At 41.1% G+C, this 12842-nt stretch overlaps 1 protein-coding gene across 2 annotated transcripts in view; it reads right to left on the bottom strand.

Annotated features, from left to right (window-relative positions):
• The window catches only part of Nwd2 (NACHT and WD repeat domain containing 2), a 175363-nt gene that overhangs the window by 7414 nt on the left and 155107 nt on the right, over positions 1-12842 (bottom strand). For both annotated transcript variants that reach the window (XM_031342373.1, XM_031342374.1), the window contains 2 exons: positions 9465-9609; positions 2705-3294 (listed from right to left, as the gene is read on the bottom strand). In XM_031342373.1, coding sequence (XP_031198233.1) covers positions 2705-3294; positions 9465-9609 — 735 coding nt within the window. The remainder of the gene's footprint in view (positions 1-2704; positions 3295-9464; positions 9610-12842) is intronic.

The raw sequence follows: 12842 nt of genomic DNA, 5'->3' as shown, positions 1-12842 counted from the left end.
TGAAGGGCACATGGATTGACAGTGATATTTAATAAGAGAGGAAACTGAAGCTCAAGCTAGATCACTAAATTGCTTCAAGTGGAATGGTCATTAGAAGCAAAACTGAAGTAGAGCCATATCTCACATTCATTCTGTATGCCCTTCCCCCCTCCTCTTCCTCTTCTTCTTCCCTCCCTCTCTCCCTCAATCCCTCATTCCTTCCCCCCTTCCTCCCTTCCCTCTTTCTTTCCTCCCTTCCTTGTAGAGCTAAGGGAATAAAGCATATATGGACCAGCAAAATTCACTATTATAATTTTTTATGGCCGAAAAGTCAAAGTTGAGAAGGAATATGATCAAAGTACAAAAGAGGCCCCCATGCAGTATTTTACAGAGATAAAGCCTTTCAGCTATTCTATTACCAAGAATGCTCTTTAGAAAAGAAATGAATAGCCCATGAATTCTATTATATACTATATGTAGATTTTTTCTATAAATTTGGAAGTTTGGGTCTTTGTGATAGTTCAGAGTAAGAAAAAATGTAAGATTCAAGGTCTATGGATATGAGTTGGATAAATGACACAGCATAAGAAGTTTTCTGCTACTTAGGTTTGGTGCTGGAGGCTGCTTTTGGGGATGACAGCAATGCCATGCACCGATGGTTCACTGGTAGCTGATCAGAACCCAAACACAGTCTGTTTGACTTGATGTTGATGGCTCACACGCTGAGGTTGCTGCCTATGTTCTCTTTGTGTACTGCCCTAGACTCACATGAGACAAGCATGAGATGCCTATTAGAAGCAAGAACACTAGACAGTGAAACTTGTTGCTGACACATAGCTAGTCATTTGCCAGTAGAGACAAATGGTGAGATGGGGGAAAAGAAACTGGTGAGCAAAACCTTGGACTATGTGTATCCAGATATGCACCAGATCGCCAGAAGACAGCCCAGTCATCATTAAAGATCAACTTCTCATGACTAGCATCCTGCAGAGTGGGGATGCTTCTGCGTATGCACACGTTAGCCTGTCTCATGCAATCTGTGACCTGGCATGCACATGAAGGCACACCACATGGATCTTCTGCTTCATCAGTTCAACAATATTTGTTCCTTGGAACAGGAAGGAAATCCCCATCAAACTTCTTATATGCCCTTCACTGTGTCACTAGTGTGCTTGTGAGAAATGATCCTGAAGTTTGAAGGTGCGGACTAGTTAAACCAGAGTTTAAAGTCTCTCTCTCTCTCTGCCTTCCCCTCAATTTATTCTGATAGGACATGATACCTAAGGTCAGGTCTCTACCTCATTGTGTACTTAACTAAAGAAGTGGTTGCATCTTGGAACACAAGCATGGAAAGCAGCCAAACATGATGAACTAAAACATGGCCAGTTAGGTGAAGAATCACATACCTGATTCTCACCTGTAAATTTGCTCTGGCACCAAATCCCCACAATAGGTACAACACAGCCAACCCTGTTTTTGTACTCATGGTGACCAATTTGATATTGTGCAGCACATGACAAACAACAGGACTATTCAGAGAGATAGAGAAGGCTCTGCTAGACAGCGTACAGAGGAACGACATAACAGTTCTAAGTGACCATCTAGTAGAAGCTGTTCTACTTTAACTCCAAGCGTAAAGGAAGTTAAAATGGATCTGGTTTCGTACAGTTTAGGCTGACATGGCAAGATAGTAGACATTATATTTTAGAATGAAGTCACAGAATTGTTATCCCAGCCCGGGTCTTCTGGTCTAGGGTTCTGAGGGCCAAAGAGTACCTGGGTATTTCCCATGAACCCAATGTGAAGCTTCAAGGAGAGGGAGAAGGTAAGGTTTGGTGCTTTTCTTGTCCCTAGGCTTGCCTGAGGAATTTGCTGGTCCATGGAGGCACTCTTACCCCAAAGGCTATAGAAGTTTGTTAATGAATGTCTAAGAAGTGATAAAACAATGAGCAAGAAAAAGACGCAATGCCCCGCATTTAGGGAGGTGCAATGAGATACCATTAGTGGGTCCAGGCTTGAAGAAAGGAGGGGAAGAAACTTCTGGAAATGATGGGAAGGACTCAGAGGAGATGGTGGGCAGCTTTTAGTGTTTCCTGAGAGTTTGGTGTTCACTCACAGCAGCATGGGTCATGTGATAACTTCCTGGGTGACTCACCTTCCTAGAACTTCCACACTACAACTCAGTAGAGATTATAAACGTGGTTGGGGTTAGAAAAAGAGGGAGGAAAAAAATGCTATGTCAATAAAGACATTCATGTTCTCATACCCACAGTAGGATGCTTGCCTGTGGTAGGCCTCAGATGAAGGAGAAAAATATAGACAAAAGTGTTAATTATCACTGTAGGTAGGACATACTTATTGTTGGACTGAGACTGATTTAGTGACTAGAGAAACTGGAAGACAAGGTTTTGACCTGACAAGGCTGAGAAAGGTTTTCAAGAATTGGGTCCCCCTTTCATCCTAATGAGGTGGGTGGGTGGGGACAGGGAGTCACAATAAAAAGCAGTTTTATAGTCATGTCCCCATGCATCCTGTTCTCACACTGCATATCTGTTACACTGGCAGGAAAGAAACACAGAAGTAGCCATCCTAAAAAGTCTAGTTATAATCAAATAGCAAGCACAGAAAATTGAATTTGATCAAAGGGGGAAAATGTTTCTACAAACAGAAGGGAAAGTATAGATTTATTTTTTTATTTTTATTTATTTATTTATTTATTTTTTACCTTTTTTGCTACTTCAGCTAGCAGTAGAGTCTTCCCAGTGCATGGTCCCCCATACACAATGAGAGGGTTGATATGCCCAGTTTTGCTTGGAAGGATGTATTTATGCAAGATGTTTAGTGATTCACATTTGTATTCATAGAAGGAGGCGTATGTTTTACACAGTGAGGAGTGCTGCAGGATTTCATCATATAGCGTATCAGTCTCTGTGTCAAAGTTCTGTTGTACTGTTGCCTGAATTATATCAATCATGTCTTCATAAAATTGCTTACCAAGTCCTTCTATGTAATGGTTTTCTATCTCTTGGGAATAGCCCAATTTCATGTCACAGTGAGTGACAGATGTGTACACTCTCAGATTAGAGGATGCAACGATGGTAGGAATGAATTCATCCCTGAGTTTTATCAGCTTCTCTTGAGCTTCTGGGTCACGGATGATTCTTGGGTCTGTTCCAGTTATGTCCATGTATTTTCCCATCTCTGGGATTTTGACGAAGCGTTCGATGTTAGCAATCTTCCTGATGTAGCATACACACTTCTTCAGAAATGCTGGAGTTTGCTTGCCTAGAGCAAAGTCAAACTCATCCTCGATAGCTGGAAGAAGATAAGACGGGATTTATTGCCTTGATCGAAGGAACCATGTGCCCAAATTCCCGACATGTAGCTCTTAGTCACTTTGAGAGATGTTATTTGCTTATAATTTGTAGAGATGAAACCTGTGGAGTCATTTCTTAAGTTAGCATTAGTCTTTTCCTAAGCATGTAGAATCTAGAAGAGTAGATATTTTTCATAAATTATTTTATTTCCTTCCCAATGGGAAGGAAAACCAGCTTGGCAAGGCAAACATGCCAGGTTCATGGTGATGATTTTTAAGATGTGACTTTAATTTCCCTCTCTAGCTAGCTTTAGCCCTTTTAAATGTGGAAGCATCTGGGTCTCCATGGGGCCAGGAAACATGGAGGTAGCTAGGTGACGTAGCTAGGCTCTGGTTCCTTGCCAGGCCCCCCTTTCCAATGCAGAGTCATCCTTTAGTTTGAGGTGTATTGTAACCTAAACAAATGGGCTGAAATAGAAATGAAAAAGCACATCCTAAAATAAAATATAACTATGTTCTGAATTCTGGTCTATCTTAATTCATGATACTGCTCCATTTCATGGGCTCAGAAAGGTATAGAAAATGACTTATATAGGACATCATTTCTTCTGAATTAAACCACATGTCTTATAGTACATAGAGGTGCAGAGAAGTAAGTATGCATTATAAGCCTCCCTCCCTCCCTCTCCCCTTCCCACCCTCCCTCCCTTTCATTCGTTTCTTCCCTCACATCCTGGTTAGACTTTTTATCAGCTAGACACAAGCCCCACGGGAAGAGGAAAGTCAATGGAGAACATACCTCCATCCAATTGTCCTGTAGACAAATCATTCTGTTTAATGATTGATGTGTTATGACCCAGCCCACTGTGGGTGGTGCTACTCTTAGGCAGGTGGTTCTGAGTGGTGTAAAAAAGCAGGCTGGGGAGGGTGAATTTGGAAAGATGGTTTAGCAGATAAAAGCACTGGCTACTCCTTCAGAGGACCTGGGTTTAATTCCTAGCACCCAAATGGCAACTTACAACTGTCTATAACTCTAGTTCTAGAGGGTCCAACACTCTCACAGAGACCAATATGCACCAGGGCAAGACACCAATGCACACACAAGAAAGAAAGGAGGGAGAGAAGGAAGGAAAGAAGGAAGGAAGGAGGGAAGGAAGGGAGGAAGGAAGGAAGGAAGGAAGGAAGGAAGGAAGGAAGGAAGGAAGGAAGGAAAGAAGGAAGCAAGCAAGCCTGGGGAATGACTTAGTAAGCAGCACCCTTCCATGGCTTGCTTCTACATCAGCTCCTGATTCCAGGCTCCTGCCTTGAGCTCCTGACCTCAATGCTAGCTTTCTTCTGTGATGAACTATTACCAGGCTGTGGAAGACGAAAGAAATCCTTTGCTCCCCAAGTTGTCTTTGGTCATAGTATTTATCACAGCAACAGAAAACAAACAAAACCCCCCTTTCTGCTTCCCTTCCTCCCTGTTTCTCCTCCCTTCCTCCTTCTGTCTTTCCTCTCTCCCTTCCTCCTTCTGTCTCTCCTCCCTTCCTCCCTTCCCTTCCTCCCTCCCTCCTTCTGTCTCTCCTCCCTTCCTCCCTGTCTCTCTCCTCCCTTGCTTCCTCCTTCTCTCTCTCCTCCCTCCCTCCCTCCCTCCCTCCTTCTGTCTCTCCTCCCTTCCCCCTTTCTCCCTTCCTGTCTTTCTACCTTCTTTTCTTCAAGTAATCCTCACTCTTTCTTTCATAAACTGACCTTTCTTGAGCAACTATTATGCACTATATGTCCTGTCAGTTGTGTTCAGTGCAGGTTGAGAGAAAAGAGGCTAAAAGAGACAGAGTCTGGAGACCCTGTAACTACCATGGAAGTTGGAAGTTAGGGGCCTTTGCCTAAATTATGGCTTTTTCTGGAATTCTTGTGATAATAGTTTTCCCCATAATGACAGCAAACAGTTTTGACTTTAACAAAGGTAGATAAGCTTATGGCCACAGGAATTCTGTAGACTGAGTCATGATCTCAATGCATCTTACACAGTGTTTGAGCCAGCCACTGTGGTTAAGGGAGCAGGCTACTGTGCTTCTATGACTCATATCTAAGTTCCTTTCACAGGAGATAGATAAGAGAAGTTGTTAGGAGCTTGGACACTGGGGGCTATAGAGGAAGCAGCTTCTGGTCCATCTATCTTCCAGCCCCTGGGGAAAGTGTTGGTGAACATTTTGGATTGGCCACTGCATGCTAACATGATCAGGAAGAAAAAGGAAGTGATCCACCTGTGCTATCCACAGACAATGTGTCACCGATTCCCAGAGATAGATATTGTCACTTGGACTTTCAGAGAAAAGCTCACTGTAACTGTCTGGTATTACTGTCGAATCTGTGGGAAGAGGGTGCTAATGGGGAATTTCAGACCATAAGAGGGGATGCAGATAAATCACCGCAGGAAAAAAATCCATCTAAACGTGGCTCGGGAGGGAAGCAGGCTGTGCACAGAGTGCCTGCAGTGCCATAAATGAATCCGAATAAATGAGCAATGTGATACAAAGTCCACGTTCTGTATCGTGGGGGCAATGAGCACCATCTTGATTGGCTGACAGGGGTAGGGAATCTGTGTTCATAATTTCTGCTGTACTTTAGCTCTGAGATTCCCCCCACATGCTATGTGGTAAAGGTTTGTCCCCCTAGAGTCCATTACTGGGATGTGGCTGAACTTTTAAGAGGTGGGTGTGGTCCAGTCAGAGGTCTCAGGTTGTCAGGGTACGTCTTTGAAGGGACTTCTGGGATCCTGGGGTCTTCTGTCTCTCATTTTTGTTCCTCACTATGAGGCAAATGGTTTTTCTATAAGCTGCTGCTGTCGTATGTGGCCTTACAACAGGCCCAAAGGCAGTGGAGCCAACTGATTGACCATAGCCTAGAGGCTCCAAAACAAAATCAAATAAGTAATTTTCAGTGGATCATAACAGAAAACTGGATAAGAGAATTCCTGATAGGTGTGCATACATTTTCCAACTTTCCTTACGGGGCATTGTTTGTACATTCTGTCTTCATGCGTGCTTTAGTGGCCTTCAGTTTCCTAGGTCACAACACTCAGGGAGGGTAACTTAGGGACAGACTCCCAGGCATTTTTATGTTTCCCAGAGTCACACTACGTAGTCCAGGCTGGCACTGAACTCACAGTCTTCCTGCCCCAGACTTCCAAGTGCTGGGATTACAGGTGTGTAGCACCAAGCCCACTGACAGTTCTCTAGAATAGAGACCTTGAACAAGTGTTTTCCAGTGAGGTGCTTGAATGCTGGAGCTGTTCGGTTATAAACCTGTTTTTTTTTTTTTGTTTGTTTGTTTTTTAACATAAAGAAGAGCAAAGCTTTCCTCTGGGCCCCTGTTCTAGTCAAGCACATTTTAAAGAACAATGTTTTGTTCTTGATAAAGATGAAAGGCCAGAGCCTGGAAATGATCAAGAAAAGGTCCCAAAGGAGCAAAGATAAAGACAGTACTTCTTCTTGATACATTTAGTGCTCTCTCCCTCTCTCTTCCCCCATCTCGCTAAGGTTTCATCACTGTTTGGGCCTGGCCTGTCAGGAATATGAAAGACCAGGCTCAAACTCACAGAGATCCACCAGCCCCTGCCTGCCATGTACTGGAATTAAAAGAGTGAGCCACCAAGCCCACCAAGTTTATAGTATTTTTTTCCCTACATATTTTTATCTGAAACGAGGTGCACTAAGCAAGACCTTAGTTTCCCCTCTGCCCGGCAGAGCAAAACAGAGCAAATGCATCTGCTAACATAGTTCCAGTGTGTGAACATTATCCCACTCACGGGGGTGATGTTATTCATAAAGTTTACTCATAAAGTTTCTTACAGAAAAATTTACCCCTGAATTAGTAAGTGTCACACACAAGGAAGTAATCTCAGTTCTGTGTGAGGTAGTGTTTTCTTTAAGTTCTGCAAGATTGGAGAAGCACAAACATTAACCCGTCCTTTAAAAAAAAACCCACTCTGAAATAGAATAATCAATGCCCCTATCTCCTGGAATAAAATGGAGTGCTGGGATCTATCACCGAAATTTTGTCTTTTAAATCTTTAATTTTTTTTCAATAGTCCACTCTTTATACCCCTCCTGGTTATCTCCCCAATGATTCCTTATCCCATTCCTCCTCCCCCATTTCCAAGAGGATGTCCCCACCCCAACCCACCAGGCCTCCCTACTCCCTGGGGTCTCAAGTGTCTGGAGGGGTAGGTACATCTTCTCTCACTGAGACCAGAGTAGGCAGTCTCCTGCTGTAGAGGTCAGATTTAGTTTTAAGAGGCCCCTCTACTCCTTCCTCCACTTCTTGCTTTCATGCTAAAATGTCCTGATGGCTTGCATCTAGGAGTCACCAAAATTATTTATAGCTCGAAAACCTATTGAAAAGGTGTGTATTCAGTGATTGAGGGTCAAGCACTTTTGGGGTTTTGACAAATGAGTTTTGTGATTTAAGTATAAAAGCTCCATGATACTGGGGCCACATTGGAACATGGTCCTGGGAATCTGGGTTCCCAGGCCAGAGCGCTCAGAACAGCAATCTGAAAGTGCAGTTACTATTGTTTTTCATTAACAGTTTTTTTTTTATTGTGAACTTTAAGATGAAATTCTATCCTTCAGGTCCTGGCTTTCCTACAGTTTCCGACAGAGGCTTCCCTGCCTGTCTGTGGAAGGTTACAGACTAGTCGGTAATGAGGAGCGTGCCTGCCTGGTTGTGTGTGTGTGTGTGTGTGTGTGTGTGTGTGTGTGTTCGTATATGTGTGTGTGTGTGAGTGTATGTATGTGTGTGTGTGTGACTATGTATTTGTGTGTTTGTGTGTGTGAGTGTGTGTTTGTAACTGTGTATTTGTGTGTGTGTGTTTGATATTTTAATATAAAGGTAAGTCCTGGCACATACCCTTCTCCCTGGCTTCCCATGTCACCCCTAAGCTTCGTCAGACAGCCATCTCCGTTTCTGTTGTCACCCTCCTCAAACCTGACTTTCTTGCTGTTCACGAAGTTCCCAGAATAAAGCCTTGCCTGTGTTGAGCTTTCTAAGAGGCTGATTGATGGGCTAGGATGTTGTGATTTTGGAGAACTGGAATGTTGCAGGTCCAGAGCCAAATTATCTTAGATTACCTTTAGCCCCATAAATCGCCACTTACTGCCTGCCTCGGCTTTGTCCAAACATCTTCCTGACTATCAGGAAAGATCTTTTCTGGAATGTACATACAAACCGACCCTGAGATTCCATTGATTTACAGTCGTAAAATGTTGTCAGGCAACATTTAATGCCTATAGCAGGGAATTCCCTACTGTGCTGTAACCCACCTACTTGATGTTTCTATCAATGTATCTGAAAATGTCTTGATCTATTGCTTTCTTTTGTAACTATAAAAGCTTGAGGAAACTGCTACCATGTTGTACATGGTATTTGAAGTAAACGGAACCTGTGCTCCCAGGCTATAGTGATTTGTGTTTGGCTCCAGAACAAAGCCCTATTTCCTTGGCTGAGATCTGTGCTTGTGCTTGACACCCAATCTATTCCTGCTGAGGGATTCGAACCAGTTGGTCCCACTGCCTGTAATCTCCACCTTAGAGAGTCATGGTATTGCTAACTCTGATTCTTTCCATCTTCAATATAAAAAAATCACCAACTAAGCTCACCCTACCTATAAGAGAGCCCCAGCATCCCTCCTCAACCACGATTTTTTTTATAACTATGTTTTATTCAAGTTACAAGTTATTTAATTTCTGAAACAATGTAGCTCATTTATTTCTTGGTGATCATTTCTTTGCCTCTCTGGAAATAAGTTTCCAGGAGAGCAGAGAACTCCCTTACCCGTTACTGTCTCCCCAGAGCTTGCCTCAGAGTTGACCAGGATAGGTCCCCATACATTTGCTGTGAGATGAAGAGGGAATGATTTGCTCAGAAAAGACACAACAGCAGAGTCTTGGCTATTACACCCAGCCACCTCTGAACTTCTGAAATCACATTTGCTAGAGAAGCCTGCACACTAAGGAAAGGATCTCCTGTGAGTTGACACTTGTCTTTCTGGGATGTAGAAGCGTTTATCAATTTAAATGTGCTCGGTACTAAGTGGGATTAAATTTATAGACTCCCGAGAGGGATGCCGTGCATGCTTCCGGGGTTTTATCCGTTTCTTAATTTTCTGAAGACATGTGGACATTACCTGAGAACAGGTACCTCTTAGCCTGGCTGTGCTTCATTTTCCCCTGCTCATGCAGCAGCTTGACAGCAGCTTTAAATATTGTTTTGATTTCATCCGATATTTCTTGCCATGGCCTCTCGTGTTCACCACTGGCAGAAGGCTGTGTCTAGGAAAAGGTGAAGGTGGGGAGTTAGTCTCAAAAATCATGAAGGATAAATCAGTATTTAAAAGCAAGATTGGTATATGCCAGGGCTATGAAAGTTGGTCTTTCCAATGCCTCACTTCATCCTCTTTTCCCCAATAGCCCTGAAGTAGGAAAGCATCTCCATATTACAGGTGAACTTGCCCTGGTTACATGAAGGCATGTCCCAGTGTTGTTTTCTGGGTTTGGCTGTAGTTCCTATTGGTTATTTATGTGCCGGGAGTTTGAACCCTATTTCTCCTGGCAATGTTGGGACATGAGATGTCATAGAGGGTGGTCACCAAAATGCCACCCTTGGAAGATGTCAATATCATCTTTATTGAGCCCCAGGTAGTTCTTGAGGGACTGGGCTCTTATGAAAAGGATCAACCTAGCCTTTGAAGCTCTCTGGTTTCTTGTCTCACCATGAGATTTCTTCTGCATGAGTTTCTACTGTCATACTATGGTCAAGAAGGTTCTTATTAGGGCCTCAGGAGATGGAGGTGCTTGCCTTGGATTTTCAAACCCCCAAACTGTGAGCTAAAGGAAATTCTTTCCTTAGAAAGCAGCCAGACATTATATTTTTGTTATAGTAACAACAAATGGGCCTCAGACATGTTTTATTATTTACTATAGCTTTCCCTCTTGAAGTTTGATTTTAAATATCATAACAACATAATCTTTACAGTGTCCTCTGAAAAAGAGAGAAGAAAGTTAAAGGGGAGACATTTGTGTGTCACCATATATCTTTAATTTTTTGCTTCATTTTTTTGTAATTGTCTAAGAAAGAAAGTGGTGAAATTGTTTTACAGGAAGGAAATATTTATTTATTTTTATTATTTAAGTACATCTTATACATCAAACATATTAATAACATTGAGTATTTTGAGGATGGAATAATACATAAAATTTGTTCAACTTTTATATTCATATCCTTTCATACCCTAAAAATATCATTAATGACTACTTAATACTATCTATAACTGAGGATCCTATATCTAATGTTGAATACTAAATTGTTTCAAAACATACAAAACATTCTTTGGGAATTAAGCATAGTAAAAGAACATAAAATATTAAACATGGATCATTAAGAAATATATTCAAAAGCTCTTATATGTTACCACCTGACATAGTGAGAGAGTATTTTGCATTATATATCTCTGTGTATTGTCTAACAATCAGTTTACTTCAAAAAGATTATCAGTGTTTCTAGGAGAGAAATTATTATATCAGTAAGTATATTTTAAAAAATTTAAAATATCAAAAATTCTTTGAAGTTAAACATTAAGAAAATGCCAATTTCAAGCACAGTGAGAAAAATTATCAGTAATACTTCCATGATGTTGGTAGAGCATGATTTTAATATCTTCAACAGTTAATATTCAACAAACAGAATAATTATTTTAAGATATATCTCCCTTTTCATTTCAGATTTTATTAATTTGGATACTGCCTCTGTGCTCTCTGGTTAGTCTGGCTAAGGGTTTATCTATTTTGTTGATTTTCTCAAAGAACCAGCTCCTGGCTTTGCTGATTCTTTGTATAGTTCTTTTTGTTTTATTTGGTTGATTTAGCCCTAAGTTTGATTATTTCCTGCCATCTACTCCTCTTGGGTGTATTTGCTTCTTTTTGTTCTAGAACTTTCAGGTGTGCTGTCAAGCTGCTAGTGTAAGTTCTCTTCAGTTTCTTTTTGGAGTCACTTAGAGCTATGAGTTTTCCTCTTAGCACTGCTTTCATTGTGTTCCATAAATTTGGGTATGTTGTGGTTTCATTTTCATTAAACACTAAAAAAGTCTTTAATTTCTTTATTTCTTCCTTGACTAAGTTATCATTGAGTAGAGCGTTGTTCAGCTTCCATGTTTATGTGTGTTTTCTGTTGTTGTTGTTGTGTTATCATTGAGTAGAGTGTTGTTCAGCTTCCATGTTTATGTGTGTTTTCTGTTGTTATTGTTGGAATTTAAGACCAGCCTTAGTCTGTGGTGATCTGATAGGGTACATGGCATTATTTCAATCTTCTTGTATCTGTTGAGGCTTGTTTTGTGACCAATTATATGGTCAGTTTTGGAGAAGGTACCATGAGGTGCTGAGAAGAAGGTATAGACTTTTGCTTTAGGATGAAATGTTCTATAAGTATCTGTCAGACCAATGTGGTTCATAACTTCTGTTAGTTTTATGTGTCTCTGTTTAATCTCTGCTTCTGTAATCTGTCCATTGCTGACTGATCTGTCCATTGCTGAGAGTGGGGTGTTGAAGTCTTCCGCTATTATTGTGTGGGGTGTGAGGTGTGCTTTGAGCTTTAGTAAAGTTTCCTTTGTGGATGTGGGTGCCCTTGCATTTGAAACATAGATGTTCAGAATTGAGAGTTCATCTTGGTAGATTTTTTCCTTTGACCAGTATAAAGTATCCTTCCTTATATTTTTTGATAACTTTTGGTTGAAAGTTGATTTTATTCGATATTAGAATGACTACTCCAGCTTGTTTCTTGGGAACATTTGCTTGGAAAATTGTTTTCCAACCTTTTACTCTGAGGTAGTGGCTGTCTTTGTCACTAAGGTGCATTTCCTGTATGCAGCAAAATGCTAGGTCCTGTTTATGTATCCAGTCTGTTCGTCTATGTCTTTTTCCTGGAGAATTGAGTCCATTGATGTTAAGAGATATTAAGGAAAAGTGATTGTTGCTTCCTCTTATTTTTGTTGTTAGAGGTGGAGTTATGTTTATGTGACTCTCTTCTTTTTGGTTTGTTAAAAGAAGATTATTTTCTTGCTATTTCTAGGGTGTAGTTTCCCTCCTTGTGTTGAAGCTTTCCTTTTATTATCCTTTGAAGGGCTGGATTTGTGGAAAGATATTGTGTGAATTTGATTTTGTCATGGACTACCTTGGTTTCTTCATCTATGGTAATTGAGAGTTTTGCTGGGTATAGTAGCCTGAGCTGGCATTTGTGTTCTCTTAGGGTCTGTGTGACATCTGCCCAGAATCTTCTGGGTTTCATAGTCTCTGGTGAGAAGTCTGGTATAATTCTAATAGGTTTGCCTTTCTATGTTACTTGACATTTTCCCCTTACTGCTTTTAATATTCTTTGTTTAGTGCATTTGGTATTTTTTATTATTATGTGATGGGAGGAATTTCTTTTCTGGTCCAGTGTATTTGGAGTTCTTAGGCTTCTTTTATGTTCATGGGCATCACTTTCTTTAGGTTAGGGAAGTTTTCTGTAATTT

Source organism: Mastomys coucha, unplaced genomic scaffold (genome assembly GCF_008632895.1).
Source record: "Mastomys coucha isolate ucsf_1 unplaced genomic scaffold, UCSF_Mcou_1 pScaffold22, whole genome shotgun sequence".
NCBI lineage: Eukaryota > Metazoa > Chordata > Mammalia > Rodentia > Muridae > Mastomys > Mastomys coucha.
The sequence above is the reverse complement of the archived record's forward strand: the minus strand, read 5'-3'. Positions and strand labels throughout refer to the sequence as shown.